At 35.6% G+C, this 16,587-nt stretch overlaps 1 protein-coding gene across 1 annotated transcript in view; it reads right to left on the bottom strand.

Annotated features, from left to right (window-relative positions):
* Positions 1-1,063: 1,063 nt before the first annotated feature.
* C5H14orf39 (chromosome 5 C14orf39 homolog) overlaps positions 1,064-16,587 on the bottom strand; it is a 32,045-nt gene continuing 16,521 nt past the window's right edge. The window contains exons 4-16 of the mRNA XM_064713595.1: positions 13,142-13,329; positions 12,617-12,659; positions 12,016-12,136; positions 10,986-11,080; positions 8,436-8,566; positions 7,887-7,966; positions 5,729-5,817; positions 5,571-5,635; positions 4,405-4,472; positions 3,961-4,100; positions 3,307-3,442; positions 2,097-2,154; positions 1,064-1,452 (exon numbers count right to left, since the gene is read on the bottom strand). Coding sequence (XP_064569665.1) covers positions 1,250-1,452; positions 2,097-2,154; positions 3,307-3,442; positions 3,961-4,100; positions 4,405-4,472; positions 5,571-5,635; positions 5,729-5,817; positions 7,887-7,966; positions 8,436-8,566; positions 10,986-11,080; positions 12,016-12,136; positions 12,617-12,659; positions 13,142-13,329 — 1,417 coding nt within the window. The 3' untranslated portion in view covers positions 1,064-1,249. The remainder of the gene's footprint in view (positions 1,453-2,096; positions 2,155-3,306; positions 3,443-3,960; positions 4,101-4,404; positions 4,473-5,570; positions 5,636-5,728; positions 5,818-7,886; positions 7,967-8,435; positions 8,567-10,985; positions 11,081-12,015; positions 12,137-12,616; positions 12,660-13,141; positions 13,330-16,587) is intronic.

The following is a 16,587-nucleotide window of genomic DNA, read 5'->3' on the forward strand; positions in this document are numbered from 1 at the left end:
GTGTGTATAAGCAGCTCATGGTCTTAGGCCTCAGAAAAGTATCCCAAATGCTGAGAGGTTGCCTCTTCTGAAGCAGCTTTCTCTGCTTTGCTATTAATCAGCCTATCCAATTTGTGTCAGACCTAGGACTGTGGTTTCTCCCACTTCAACTGCAGCCTTGACTTCTACCCTGTAACATCTTAGGCATGGATAACAGAATTCATCAGGAAAAGTCTTTGGTCATGGAATAACTGAGCAAATAAAATTAAACTTTTAGGTTTCTAAATGACTTCAGAATATTTATCAGCAGTGTAAAATAAAAGGCAGAGACTCAAATTTGCCTGTCTTAGGTTTTTCAGATTGACAGGTATGCAGGAGATTAGAAAAACTGTCTCACTTCTTAGTAGCTGGACCTCAGCAAGATTTCACTAAAACTTCTTGATTCACTTCCAGTTTAAAAAAAATATCGAATTTTCACAAATCTCTAGGCCTAAAATTAGTCCTGAGGCATTTAGAAAATTGGCAGAAAAGAAACAGTGGCATAGATAAGCTTTTGGTCATTAAGGGGTTTGCAGGGCAGCAGAGGGGAAGGGACTCTGCTCCCCTTGAAATTTTGTAAGAGGGAAAAGGAAAAGGAAAAGGAAAAGGAAAAGGAAAAGGAAAAGGAAAAGGAAAAGGAAAAGGAAAAGGAAAAGGAAAAGGAAAAGGAAAAGGAAAAGGAAAAGGAAAAGGAGAGAGGAAAGGGAATGAAATGTTAAATATTACAATTGCATCATTGTTCCACTTCAGATATTAAGAAATACCTACAAAACTTTAACATAACATTAATAAAAATGTTTATTTCAAATATTTTATGAATCAGCTGTTATACACAGAATACTCAAGAACATTGTCTTTAATTCAAATTCAGCTTTAACTGCTACAACAGTCATTCTTAATAACACAAGTAATCATACAAGAAAACACAAGTTTATATCAGAAGCTCAATGTTCTCACAGATATTGACTTAACACACTACCCTAAAATGATATTTGTGTTTGTGAGTGCCAATTTAGCAAGAGCATATAATAACAGTTTATGAACAAACACATTTCAAAGATAAGTAAGAAAATCTCAGAATGTGTGGTTGATGAACTCACTTTGCAGCAATTGCAATTATGTATTCTTACAAGAAATGGAAGGAGAAGAAATGCTCTGTATTTTAACTCAAGAAACTGGAAACATTTTTCAAGGCTAAGTTGGAAAATAATTTAAAGGAAGTCAAAGGTATTCAAAAGAATGTAAATGGCTTTGTATTTTGTGTGGAAGAATGAAAACCTTTCATAGAAGGAGACTGTGGTGATCTCTGATCCTGTCCAAATGCAAATGAAAAACTAACATCATCTTTTCCATCTCCAAATGCATGAGAAGTTGATTCCGAGGGGGAGGGAAAGGCAAATGCAACCTCATTTTCTGGTTTCCCAAAGACACTTCCTATATGGAATACAGATAATATTTGTTATTAGATTAAATCTGAGTGAATACTGCATTCAGCACATGCTTCTTTATTAACATTTTGTGCCAAATATCCCACTGAGAATCACCCTACAGATTTGAGTGTATTGCTCCACCAGAGATGATATTTCCAGGGAGTTGTTATTAGAATTGACATGGGATAAAGTGTGGAGCACTTGAAGGGTTTACAACAACAGAACTCTTCTGCGTGATACATTTTGCAACAGAGGTGTTTGTAAACAGAATCTGCAAAAGTGTTTATTTAGAGAAAAATGTGATGACTCATTGAAATACTTGGACTTTGTCCTCTCCCTTGCAAATCCTCTCATTTTGCTTCAAACACACCTAACACTATCCTTATTTCTTTCTTTCTCATACCTCTTCTTTTCCATGATCCATCAGATGTTCAGAGCCCAACACACAAGGGTTGGGCTTTAACTAAACAAAAAGGTTTAGTTAAAACACAAATGAGCACAATAAACCACTGAGCTACATTATCACAGCTGAGCATCCTTCCAGACAACCAAAGGAGCTCTGTTAAGCTGGATCATGAGCCTGTCAGTCATGGGAGCACAAGCAGAAAAGAGCTGATATACACAAGTACATCTGAGTTTCAGACTTACCAATATCTTCATGTGAGGACAGAGAGTTCAGGTTTCCCACAGGATAATTTTCCTCTGTCTGAAATGTAAATAGATTTTTTATTCAACAAATGAGAAAGGCAAAAGTAAACTTTAATGCTGATATGTACTTGCTTTTTTGTGAAAAAAAACACTGTCTCAGTGAATGTTAGCAGTTTTACAAAATCTGGATTTAAAGGTATTTATCAGTCCCTAAAGTTGCAAGGTGAGTTCTTTGATCAAATGGGATTAATGATATTTACATGCAGCTGCAAACACTCTTCCTCCATTCTTCTAGGACAAAACCAGACTGATAACAGTCCAAAAGCTGACCTGACTTAATGCTGATTTTTAAACCAAAACTATTCAAAACTATTCAAATTGTGACATTTTATAAAACCTGCAAGCAACAACACAAATACTTCCTACTGAATAGAGCCTCATATTGCCAGCAAGAGTAGCAGGATAACCACTCTTCACTCTTAAAATGAGTTCTTAGATTTAAAATAGATGCTGAAATTCTTCAAAACTCCCATCTAACTTTAAAGAACCCCAGATCTGCTACAGCCTGGTAAATTCTTGGTTTCTCATGCTGAGCAGGCACAACATATTGTGGGCTCTGACAGCACTGGGTGATTTTAAACACACCTCATTCCTAAACAATGCACAAACCACACACCAGTGTGTTCTCTCCTACACACAGGTCGTGCTAAGCCCTGTCCTATGCATCTATCCTGGATCCCCAGTCATCTACCTAATAGCCCAGGAGAGGAAAAATTACTCTACCACACTGCAAAGAAAATGGAAGACCTGGATTCCATTCCCTGCTCCTTTTAGTTGCCTGCCTAGCTCCTCCATTTGAGTATGGCTAATCCATATTTGCTGTTCAGTAACCCTAATAGACTCTACTTTCTTCCCTTCTCACTGTTCTTCACTTCATCAAGACAAAACCACACAGGAGAAGCATGTGTGCTGTGAATTCTGCTAGAGGACTTGAATTTTGCACTGTAACACTGAACCAAAAGCCTTTTGGTGAATTGAGTCACTGTATGTTTGTACATGATCTATATGAGAGAGATTCAGAACCTAGACATTAAAAAAATGTTTGCTGCAAAGATAACCAGTCTGAAAAATCTCATTCAGTGTCAACGCTGTTTTGTTCACAATATTTGCTTTGTGCAAATGTAATGTTCACAATTGATCATTTTTTTACCTCATCAGATGAATTTGGTGCTCCAAACAGAGAAGAATAAAATAAATTAAAGCCAGGTGACTTCTGGGTGAAGTTCATGTGAGAAAAGAAAGCAGGAGATTTTGATGTTCCTTCTTCACAACCTAAATTTTGAATGCTGTAAATACAGAAATGTAGAAACTATATTAATAGCTTTTTAAGTGGTGTAGATGGCTTTTTCCCTTCTATTATTTTCTTTTCCTCTTTTTTCACTATTTTACATCCCCAAAGCTTTCATCAATAATTGCTTTTGGCATCACAGAACAGATAACACAATTCTTTAAAGTAAAGGGAGGTGGTGTTCTTACCAACTCCCTGCCCTCTTAACAAAACAACCAAAAAGCCTGTTAAAGACTGAAATCAGAGTGACAAATATTACTGCAGGAAAAGACAATGTGTATAATATATTTCTAAGCAAAGTACTGATCTTTCAAAACAGCTTCAACTGGAAATGATACTGTAGGAAGAAAACTTAATAAATATCAAGCATAACTCAGGAAAAAATTCTAAATATTTTCAGAAGAGCTTTCTAGAACATTATTTCATTACTATTTTTCAAAAAGGAGCAGAAATGCTTATACAATAACTTTGAGTACAAATTTTTGCACACAATTAAAATAAAAGTTGAAATCGTACGAGTCAAATAGAGGTGTTTTTGAGAAGTGTGGGTTTTTCCCCTTTAAGTCAGGTGTTTTAGGTGCTCTTAAGAAAGGTTCTGCACTTTCTTCTTCTGTGGCAGGATTATCTTCATTTGGCTTAAAACCTGTGTGCACATCCTTTAAAAAGAAATAAATAATGATGTTTATAACATACAACATTTCCCAAATTATCATTAGTCCTTTTAACTGTAAATATGTTCTCAGTGGAGCCAGCACTGAGGCTCTTTATTTATAGTTCTGTGCAAGAAATGAATTTTAAATGCAGACTTTTTTCAAAACATTTCACCAGCTCACATTAGTGAAAATGTTATGCACCAATTGACACTTTACCAGTTTCGTGCCAACTGAATCAAGTGTGTCAAAATACTTAGACTATTCTAAATAAACTTCTTACTCATGACACAAGAAAGGTTTTTCTTACTTGAGGTACATACAAACAGTCCATGTGCTCATCTGCTTCTTCATCAACATGTTTGGCCTCCTGGCTTGCTGCACAAAAAAGACAGCACTGCCTGTATTATAACAGCATTTTAACCAGACACATAAAAATGACATTGTGGTAAAGAATCCTTGAGAAAAGTTCACTAGCTTGGCATTGCTGTTGGGAAGGAAGTGTTCTGACTGTGGTTTTCTCAACAACCCATTTTGTGGCTCTGTCCATAACAATTACCTCTTGTTCTGCCACTCGTTGCTGTCAAAGCATTACTCAGGCTGCTGCTTGTGGTTTGGTGTGTTCTTCAAACCTGCCCATTGTTCCTGAGAGTGCTGTGTTTATCTACTCCAGCTATTACCCTCTGAGAGGGTAATAGTCAATAGAAACAGGTGGGAACAATATAAAAAGCACATCCCTGTGACAGTGATGAAGTGTAGTTTAAAGAACTGGGCAAGAGTCAGGAGGAGAAATGAGAAGAAACATTATCAGACTTGCTGCTGTCAGAGTTTCTGCTCTAAATTTCAGACTGTGCTATGTCTCAGGCACTGTGGGTTAAGGTCCTATATTCTCTTTGTAAAAAAATCTGGGCTATAATCTTTTACATGCATCTGAATTAGAAGTTCAATTAGAAAAAGAAATATTTAAACTGAAGTTCAGTTCCTTGTGATTTTGAAAACTACAGGTGTATTTGTAACTACCCTGGCTTTTTTCTGCAAGCATTCTGCATGTTTTTCTCCAGTTAATTTTCATCTTTAATAATCTTGATCTGATTCTTCAAGATACCTAAATTACTGAGTTTACTATATTTCACTTCTTTGCATTTTTTCATGCCTTCTAGCTAGACGTTAAGACTGGATTTCATTTTACCCAAGTAATTTGAGATTCAGTTGTGAATTTACAAGAGATATTGGACAAATCCTTTCCCTCACAATGGTCAGTGCAGACTAAATCCCAAATTACTGAGCAGTTAAGTCTCTATTTAAATTAGGACTCTGCCTGTCTGCTACACTCAAATTTTGAGCTAAACAATCAAGGTGGAAAAGAAATGCAAATGGTGGCACTCTCAATGCCAGAGTTAAAATTTGGTGCCTAGAATTTCCTAGTTTATAACTATATGATCCAACCTTATAAAAAAAATTACAGTAATACTTTACCCATTCTTGCATTTCCACTCTCAAACTGTTGATAGGAAGTCAACTGCTTTGGAAGATCTGACAGTCTAAAAGACAAAGTTTAATATTTGCCTAAATGTGAATTATTTCCATAAACCCCAGCCTCAGGAATGAAAGCTATTTTTTTAAAGAAAATTTACCTGAATTTCCCTTCGTTTTTTATGCTTACTGTTGATGGAACTTGGGCAATTTCTGGGCAATTAGTCTCTGCAGTCTCAATAACCATTGTCTAAAAAACAGAAAAAACTCACATGAGGCAGCAAGTGAAATTTGCATTTCAGCAATATCACTCTGATTTCTCCTTAAGCTGTGGAAATCCCTTCTTTTAACCAGAAATTAAGGATCAGACAATGTAAAAACTTTTTCTTTATTTTACCTGCAGTTTGACAACATGATGCCCTGTGTTCTGTAAATTTTTAATACTTAGTCACAGCACTGATGTGATAAATTAACTTTTTACTGTAACACCAATAGTGCTGTGCCATTTACAAACTTCCTGCAGGTTGGCTGCTGCTGCCCAGCCTGGTTGCTTGTTCTTGAGAACACAGAAAGGGCTGGGGCCAGAAATCACTCTGATTTCTCAGAAATCACTCTGATTTCTCCTTAGACAGTGGAAATCCCTTCTTTTGAGCAGAAAGGGCTGGGGCCAGGCCTGGCTCTGCCTTTGGAGGCCAACTGAGCATCCACATCAGTCTCAGTCAGCACAGGTCTCATGTGGGGATTGAAAAACTGCAGAAAATATGGAAATACTCCCAACCTCACAGAATTTCATCAGAGCAGAAGCCATCACTCTTCTCTGTAGCATGTATTTGTGCCTTAAGGCACAAATCTATGCCTCAGCATCAAATAACACATTAATTTACAGTTCTTCTTTCTTTTTAATTAACAAAATGTATCAACTGATTTCTATTCAGAGTAGGGGACAAAAGAGCTGGTTCTGCAGAATCTGCCTGCCATTGAACTCCTGTAGTGTACAGCACACCTTTGCTGAAGCATAGCAACCTTCTTTCTTCCAATCTTTTTATTTTTCCTCAAATTACATCTTCTTTTCCTTGTTGCCATCACCCTTTCTTAAAGTTCTCTTAACCTTGACTTACTGCTTCCCACAATTGTCTAAGTGCAATTCTAGGTCCCAGACTCCCAGCCTCATCTCTAGATTACCCTGGCAACAGCCCTGCCATCATCCTCATCATCTCCAACTCCCTAAGCCAGCCACAAATCAGAATTCCTTGAAATTTCTTCTGGTCTTGCCCCACTCTGTCCTGTCACTGTCCTTCATCTTGTTTTGTGATATGAAGGCTTTATTTTCCACACAGACTTCATTCTAAACCATTTAGTGATTGCTCACCTCATTCTTCAGTTCCCTTGAAATTCTTAAGAAAATCACAACTGGTTATGCTCACTTTTTTTAACTGATTTTTTGTTGTTCATTAAATCTTGATTTTAAATACATCCAGTGAGATGTCCCTTAGAAAGATGGTTTAGAGATAAAAACTTCCCCAAGCTCCTGCACAGCAAACATGGTTACAAACTCTTCTGCCGCTTATGGACTTACTTCCTCTGATTTCTGCATTTAATATTTTAACAATCTACTGCTCCTATGAATGGCTTTGCACTCCATGAGACTGTTGGTGGTTTTCACAACTTTGCAAGTTGTACCTCCAGCTTTCTTCTGGATTATTTTATTGTACTTGAATAATAAACCTGCAATTCACTCCACCTTTTCAAAAAGGTCATAGAACTATATTCTTATGTGTGAGAGACAGAAAATGGAGTTGTGGGCTCCTGCACTGCACCAAGGAGTGTTGTTCATGGTTTTATTCCTCTCAGCCCAGATTTCTGTTTCTGGTCAAACCTCAGAATGGGGTTGTTAGCTGTGGGCTGTCCTGTACACTCAGTCCTTTATGAAACCCTTCATTACGGGGTAGATGGCTCATGATTCATCAATAACAGAAGGGTTTGATCCTCCTTTAGAGTTCCAAATATTTGCCACATACAGAATCTACAGAGGTGATTTTCAATGCTAAAAACTTATACAAAATGAGTTGGTAAGATGGTGCAGCTCGATTTGGCATTAGAATGCACTTTTTAAAAACACAGATATTTTCAGAATGAAAAGAAAGATTTTTGCTGTGATTACCAAGCAATTGCAGATTACCATGATTAGCAATTCGTAGTGCTAACAGGTTTAATGTAAGATATAATCCCATGAGGTATATTTGAAGTGTTTTAAATTTAAACAATCACATAAAACAGATTATATAACTTCATATTTTTACCAGTGGGAGAGCAACACACCTGTGATAAATTTTTTGCAAGGTTAGAGGAACTGCTGGTGGCCACTGAAAGTTCCACTGATTTCTCTTTTTCTTCTTTCCCTAAATTTACAAATATTACACAATATTGTCAGTAAGATTAAGTATCCAAAGTATGGCATTGTCAAACTTGGGAACAAACCTTATAAATTTTCCTTTTAATAGAGAGCAAAAAGAAACTTTATCACAAAGTATGAAAGTATGAAACAAATAACAGCTGTTTAATATTTACTGTACTAATGCAAACAGTGTTAAAGGTATTTTAGATTTGAGATTAAATTCTTTTCAGATGTTTCTGACACCACACATTGGGTGTATCTGTCATGTTACTTTACTCATTGCACAGATAAGGGAAAAATCAGACACACAAGATTCACAGAACATAAAAAAAGGTAAGCACCCAACTTTCACTGAAAGCCTGGCTTCAAATATAAGTAGTTGAGCAGCTCACTAGATTTGTTATCATCATTTACCTATTCTTTTGCACAAAAATAACCCAAAATGCTCACTGAAGTCATTAAACACACTACACCTGTTTCTGGTCTTTGCTTTGAGAATCTAAAACTCTGTAGAGACTGGACAAATTTCTGAGGGACATGCAATGTTTTAAACAGCCGGTGTTTCCCCTTTGGCAAAGATGGGCATTCACGCTCTTCAAACACCCTAAACAAATTTAAATTAAAAAGAAAAATTACTCATTGCAAAAGAAAAGAAATCATAAAATATAGCTGCTTCAAATAAGTGGAGTTCTCAAGGGCATTGGATATTGTAAAGGAAGTTCTACCACTTTCAGCACCAGTAGTTGACAAAAATGAGGTTTTCTTTAAATAATATAAGAGAGAGAGAGAATATCTCTGAAAAAGAGGCCATAAAGGAGTAATAAGCCAATCATAAGAACATAGTTGGCTTAAATTTTGTCAGTATCAAAGAAAAGAATAAATATTGTGGAGTTTTACACTTTAATCAAAGTGCCTCATTATTACAGTTCTGAAATCACATTTTCACATTTAAAACCACTTTTTCTCTCTCTGAGATTGTCTGAAATACTCACACTACACATACACAAAAGAGAAAACTGCAGCAAGTGTTTTCACTTGTGGGGTAATTATCTGTGTAGGGTAAATAGCCCTTTACAGTGCAGAAAGACAAAGGTTAGCAGAACAATGAAGAGTAAAGTGGCTGTTTGGCACAGGAACATTTGCTATTTTTTAGAATAATGAGTTCTATTTTATTTTCTCTCTGGCATTCCTGCTTAGTCCCTCTGTGCTTCTAGCTCCAACATCTGGTTTGTAGTTGACTGAACAATGCTGTTCAGAACAAATGAAGAACTGAGTCAGTCTTTATCTTCTTCTTGGAATTCTCCACAAACAAAAATAAGATCAAATGTAGAATACACTTCTATTAAGAAGATAGTGTGGAGTAAAATTAGCAACACTAATTAAAAAATACCACTGAGAAGATCTGGCTAAATATAAGGACCTAACATATTAAACTCATATATATATATATATATACATGTGAGATGTGTGAACTGTGCTGTCATAAAACCCTGAAAGCACCTCAGGCTCTACTCAGGCTTAGAAGACCTTTTGTAGAAGAGTGGGTCCAAATTCTGTACTGATAAAATCCCTTTGATTATTTTGAAGATTCTCCCTTTGGAATCAGCATTTCTCCTGGTCAATCACCCAGTTTTACTTCTGAGTGTTACATCAGCCAAGTATCTCTGATGAAAAGGACTATTTTCTCTTGCAATCACATTTATACCTGGTGCTGTGCTGGATTGAGACTGAACAAACTGTACAAAACATCTACCACCTAAAAAACTGAAACCCAAAGTAAATCTTTCAGTTACATTAGCTCTAGATAAACCTGTGTCAAGAATGAATGCTACAGAAAATGAGATGTGTGTGGCTGGTGCATCTGTAAATTCAGACACAGGGAGTCAAAAGCAAGGAGAAATCAAAACAGAGCCAACACAGCTCACTGAGAGATTCTCACCCCTCCACACCCAGAGCATGAATCTCTGCCTCTTACAACAGGTTTTTAACTGGTGTTTTATGTTCTGCAGACTCAACACACATGGGTTTCTTTGAAAATTCAGAGTGCTTTCCATCTTGTTTTTTACCTTGCCTTGAAACTAGGGGGATTTCTTGCTTCCCCATGTTTCTGTTCTTGCCAATTACAAAATTCTTACATGAAAAGGTAAAATGGGTGCAAAGGCTACACCACAAAGAAATGTTCATCCCAATGATTCATAGGTCTGTAAGAAGATACTAAAGACTTAAAAGACTTTCCCTGTGAAAAAAATCATACTAAAACTACACTTTTTAATAGATATGTTCCACTAAATGCCTATTTAAAGCCCTAAAAGGATTCTTTTTCAAGCACACCATAATATAAAATCACTTAGACAGTCTTTCAGACATATTTTTGCTTTAAAATAGATTTTGGTCTAAAAATGCCAGATCAACAGAAGATGTGTTAACATTCCCAAGGACTCCAGATAAGTGCAAGATAGTCCTCATGGTGATTTTCAGTCACTGTAATTGAGCTCAAATTAAAGTGAGTCCCAGCTGTAAATGATCACTGACTAATTTACTAAGCCATTAATCCTGTCTATGAAACTTTCACTCATGCTTGTTTTTAAGAGCTAAATTAAGAGTTAAATTTCTTAAGTAGTTCAGAGGTGAAGACAACTGACATGACATGTGGAACCCTGACTCCTTTTCCAAATACATATATTTAGTAGAGTTCATGTTCTTTTATCTCTGACTGCACAGTCACTGTAGCTGCATTCAAAACTTCTCAGATCTCTCAGCAGTAGCTGAGGAGAAAATGCTTCTACAAAATAGTATAGAAAATGTGTCCAGATACATTGAGCTTCCAATAATCAAAAGTTGTCACTATCTTAACCCTCAGAAATATAAAACTTTTAAAATTCCATAATTAAATCACATGACCAGGATTAGAGAAGCTTTCCAGTCCTTACTGAACAGCAATCTGTGTTTTGTAGCAGTCTTTGTGAAAATTCTGACACAGTATCCTGGATAAAAGCAAGGGAAAAAAATATTTTGAAGTGTACCTTTCTTTAAACAGTTTTGGCTTCTCAAGACTTTTCTGATTTTTTCCTTCAATCTTTTCGGAATTATTTTGATCTTCTTTAGTCTCTTTGAAGCTCTTAAAAGATAAAGAACAAATGGCATAAAAATTGACAAAACTTGAACTATTTTAGTTACATGCTGCAAAAGTTTTCTAAACTTCATGAATCAGTGCTCATGAACTACTACTAAATGGTAGTGGTTTCTGTAGCCAAGAGGTTCTGAAGAAATGGGGGGAACAAGGTTAAAAAGAGGAAATTTTTTTTATTGGGTCAACTGTAACAACTGGAATAAATGGAGATGGAAAAAACAGAGATGTTTTGGAGCATGGGTGTAAATGTCAGAACCTGGAGCTCTTTACATTCAACAAATTCAACAAATTCAACAAATTCTCCCTTCTCCCTGTCTGTTTACACAGCACAAACCACACTGGGAACTTCAGTCTTGAACCAGGAGTGTCAAACAGGATGACAGAATATAAACAGGAAAAGCACCTGTGCAAAACGTGCTGCTATCAGAGCTAGGCAGTGAATGGAGTCCTTGATCTGCTCCAGACAGATGGGGAAAAGCACCCAGATGCAATTCCCATAAAAAGTTATTAAACCTTTACAAGATTGGGCTACTCAGGCTTAGAAGACCTTTTAGAGAAGAGTGGGTCCAAATTCTGTACTGATAAAATCCCTTTGATTATTTTGAAGATTCTCCCTTTGGAATCACCATTTCTCCTGGTCAATCAGCCAGTTTTGCTTCTGGGTGTTACATACCCACACATGTATTTTGGTGAAAATGATAAGAAGAGAAGGAATTTCCATTATTCTTATTGTAAAGCATACTTAGTTCTCAAAAAAAACCTGATGTGATGCTATAGAAATATAATTATAAGGCTGGGATCATCCTCCTGTCTGTGAGATTGAAAATACACTACTTTTTTGGTGTTTCAGAAAATGTAACTGTGCTATGTATGACCACATATATAACACATATTTATATAAAATAAAATTAGGATACAGTTACCTTTGTTAAACAGTCAAATTTCATTTGTAATTCTTCAGCTTCTTTTTCCAGTTTGATGGTTTCCTGTGCAGCAGCTTCAGCAAGCTGCAGGGTTTCCTGTGTTTTTGTCCTCATAGAGGCGCTTCCAAGTCATGGAATATATTTTACAACAATATATGGAATATATTTTACAATATATTTCCTCAAGCAAGGGATGCCACCAGATCCCTGACCTCTCTATGCCATAACACAAATGCTAGAGGTGCAGGAAGCCCTGATAAATCTGCATTTTCTTGGCAAATCTTCAACTCTAACATCTATTAAGCTTCTCCTAAATGAAGCATTTTGATGGATATGTTATTAAATGAAATTTTGTATTCTTTACCCAAAATGCTCCCATAAATTCAAACTGAATAGCTGACTTTGACCTCCAGTTTTCTCAGAGAGAAATGTTAATGCTGCCACTCTAAACATAAATATAAAAATATGTAAATATGTAAATATGTAGACATGTAGATATATAAATATATAAATAATTCCTATCTTTTCTAATAGAAAGTTTTGAAGGTAAATATAAAACTTCTTTCCTGACAACTGAGCAAACACTAGAAATCAAGGATACATGTGTACAGCCCAATTATTTATGGATGCAAAAGGAACAGCCTCTGCAAAAATAAAATTTACCTTCAGATCATTAACTAACAAATCAATTTTCTTAAACAAATACAAGATAAATTAATAGATCATTAGCCCTTATCCTGGCTTATATATAGATAACAAAATATAGTATAGATAACAAAAATTGCAGTATAACAGTAGTGGCATGAAAAACAGCACTAAAATGTGATGAAAATTAAATTTATAATTTCGAGAGGCTCAATCTAAAGAAATCTTAAAACTTTTTCACCCCAAGAAGTTCAATGACAAATCTCTCCCCATTACATTTATGGGTTAGAGGAAGGAATACCAGTGTGTATAATCTAAATTCTTATTTGCTACAGATTTTTTTTTTAATGGTGTGACAAAGAGAATATATTTTATTAGCTTAAAGGAAACTTTGGAAAATTGGAGATTTTCTGTATGACACCTTTAATGTGCAGTGCACTGCCAAAAGTCTTTATTGCAAAAGCATTGACAATAGCAGTACCCAGAATATCCAAGCAAGCATCTTCTTTCCATTTGTATTTTTCAAGGCATTTCAAAACTCCCTTTTGAATTTCTTCAACTTCTTCCTTTATTTGGTAATACTTCTGGGCCAGAGCAGTTTCTGTATATTTTTTGTGTTGTTCCTCCAAATTCATCCTACACTGGGTTATGGAATCCTCATATATTTTCCTATAAAAATACATGTAATTTAATTTTTTTTCACAGGAAACCATTGTTTATAAGGAAAAAAAAAATTAAATTCTAGCATCAGCTCAGTTAATTTGCCGCTGTCATAGGAAGAAAAGTCAGATTATATTTATATGGCAATATTTGGGTTGATTTTTTTTTTTTTTCAGTTATATTCAAGGAAGACTATGCTGTATGTAACAAAGAATATGATGTAAAAAGCAGGCAAATCTCCCTGTTCTGAGGGGAATGTGGACCATACCATATTCAAAGGCAGCCTGGCAGATGACAAATGTGTTTTTGGCTGTGTAATTATAATGAAACTCACTGCAGGCCAAAGTCTGTGCTGGTGCATGTTGGCACAATTCTATCACTTTTGGTGGAGCTGGATCAAAGTTTCAGTGGGAGAGAATTTGCCCAAACTTCCCATATTTAGAGCAGCCTGGCGCACCACTGGACTGAGAGCTGCCTCCAAGGAGATGCTGAGTAATCTTGGGGAAGCCTTAAACACACACACCAGTCACACTGAAACAACAGCACTATTCGTACTTAGGGTTAAGCAAACACTTAAATGTTTAAGTGGCAAAGAGCCAGAATGCTCAGCTTCTTGTGGGGCTGCCCTGTAAATTAATGTTACACTAAATGTAACTTCACTGACATCATGCGAGCACATAGCTATGAATTACTGAAGTAGGTTACATCAATTAATGCAGGAAAAGCTTATGTGAACAATGCAGAGGCAAATTTTAAAATATTAAGTTATTAGTAAACCTAAAGATTAGCAAGAAAATCCTTTATGGGAAGAACTGGGGTGCTTAAAAGCAATGAAAGCCAAAGTCCCATTTCTTAACCTGTCCCTACATTAAGGAACAGCTCTCACCACTTGCACAGCTGACAGCACTTCCCTTTAAGGAACACATTTTATCTCCAACTGCTATTTATCATTTCATTGCAGCATGACTGAAAGGCTGCATTTGAGAGTCCTGGCTGCCAGGCAATGGCAGAGAGAAAAACTCATGTCTACATTCAATACCAGAATCTTCTGCTCTTACAGAAGGAAAACAAATTCACAAGGCAAAACACAGTCAGATTCTAATTTTCAAATCAAACTACACTCCAGGCAAGAGTTCCTGTTGAACTGACTGTTAAAATGTAGGGGAGAGAAGCTGTAGGTCAACACTGTGAATCAAACCTAGAAATTGATATTTCCCAAACTTCACATAGAAAATGACACTAATCTACGTGCTTTTCTACATAGGTGGTCTCAGGAATTTAAGGGTTTTTTTTTTATTTACTTAATATTTCTGTATACTGTACAAAATTTTTCAGGTATGAAAGATGAAAAATATTCAGTTCTATTTAATTAAATAGATGTTACAACAATCACTGATCAAAAATAAATTTGCTAATAAACTTAGAATGCATTACAAATAGATTAAAATAATATAAATAAGTAAAAGAATTTGTTTTAGCAGGTACATTTTAAGCCTGTGAATATAACCCTAAAACTTTATATTCTTTGCCCAAAATCTATTTTTCACAGACAATATTTGTGGCCATATGTAGTTTAGAAGTCTTGAGTAATCACCACTATTTTTAATATTTTCTCTGAGTAATTTACATCCTGCAGTTCTTGCAGATAACACAGACTATCTAGAATTCACCACTGTTGACATTAATCAGAAAAGGTTTTAATCTAATTACAACAGGAAAAGGGCAGCACTCACAACCCCTGAACATTATGTGGATAGCAATTTATTACTTTTTCCTTTTCATATCACTTATTTTCAGGATTAACTTCCAGTTCATAAATGCATTCTTATATGTTCTTGAAACCAATAACAACAAAAAAAGGTGGAACATTTTATAAACCTCCATTATAATTGCCTAATTAAACATGAACTGATCTGCCCGTCTTTAAAACACATCCTTCCATCTAAAGCAGCATGTCCTCAGTGCCCCCAAAAGTCAGATTAAAAAGAACATTCAGCTCATAAAGTTCTAAAAACACTTCTTTTTCTTCCTAATTTAAATATTTAGAATTTACTGAATGCACATCTTGCTGACTTGAACATATCATCAAATGCTTTGGTGCAGAGAGACTATATTTGGGGCACAGTTTTGAAAAATGCATGAACGAAATTGATTTTGTGATTTGTACTCATGATGTCTCACAATTAAGCTCGGGAAAACAGATCAAACACTTTCATGTTGGAACTGAAACTAGTTATCTAAAGAAGCAATTTAAAAGTAATGCTTCTTTGGCTTGTCAGCTCAAATTAGTGAAAGCCAAAAAGGCTTAATCATATACTCATAGAAAGCCAATTTAGCCTTATTTTTCACCAAATTTAGAGCTCTGAACAGGAAGAAGAAAGATAAGCTACTAAGTGAGTTAATTAAAGGCTCTCAAGCATGCTGTTTCTGCTGTCTTGGACAACAGGCAAAAAGAATTATTGCAAAAAACACAAAGCCAATGTTTTAAATTACTTAAATTTACAAATTTTAACTGGTATTGAGGTATCTGGAGGGGTCTGCCATGACTTCTGCACCCAGGGCAGCCTCCACCCCCTCAGAGGCAGAGCAGGGCAGGTGAGCAGCCCCCCCAAACTGGAGATCAGCTTTACTTTGTTCAGTAGAACTTTGCAGGGTTTCCTTGGCACAGCATTTTTGGCACAGCATATTCTCATTTCTGTGAGAATCTTCAGGGTCTGCTCTTTATTGCATTGACTGTAGGCAGCTACATCACACAATTCATAATTTCTTTTAAATGCTGAGTCTCATTAATGAAGATTAAACAACTGAGATGCCACTCATTGAACAGAATTGAATTTGCAATTAATGCTGACTGAAGCTTGCCCACTACTAATCTTAAAATTATTTTAGACCAGGCTTTTCTGAGCCATTTACTCATTTCACTAAGACTGACTTTGCATGCCTTGTGATTATTTTGAAGAATATACAACAGCATACAAAAACTTGATTTGTATATTCTGATAATGCCATGCAATTCATATTCAAAAATAAGGAAAAGCATAAAATTATCTAAATGCTTCTAACTGTTACTTGAAAACATAAATTATTTTTATGTATTGGGCTTTCCTTGATACAGTAGGCAATCATACAGTTCTCTGAAAAATTATAATAGGCATTACAATGGGAAGCAACTGATTTTCAAGAATTCATATTTTATCATATTTCTTTAGCAATTAAAAAATAGCATATGATCTCGTAGTAATGTAAACAAAAATTCTTTCAATTATT

The sequence above is a fragment of the Zonotrichia leucophrys genome, chromosome 5 (genome assembly GCF_028769735.1).
Source record: "Zonotrichia leucophrys gambelii isolate GWCS_2022_RI chromosome 5, RI_Zleu_2.0, whole genome shotgun sequence".
Lineage (NCBI taxonomy): Eukaryota > Metazoa > Chordata > Aves > Passeriformes > Passerellidae > Zonotrichia > Zonotrichia leucophrys.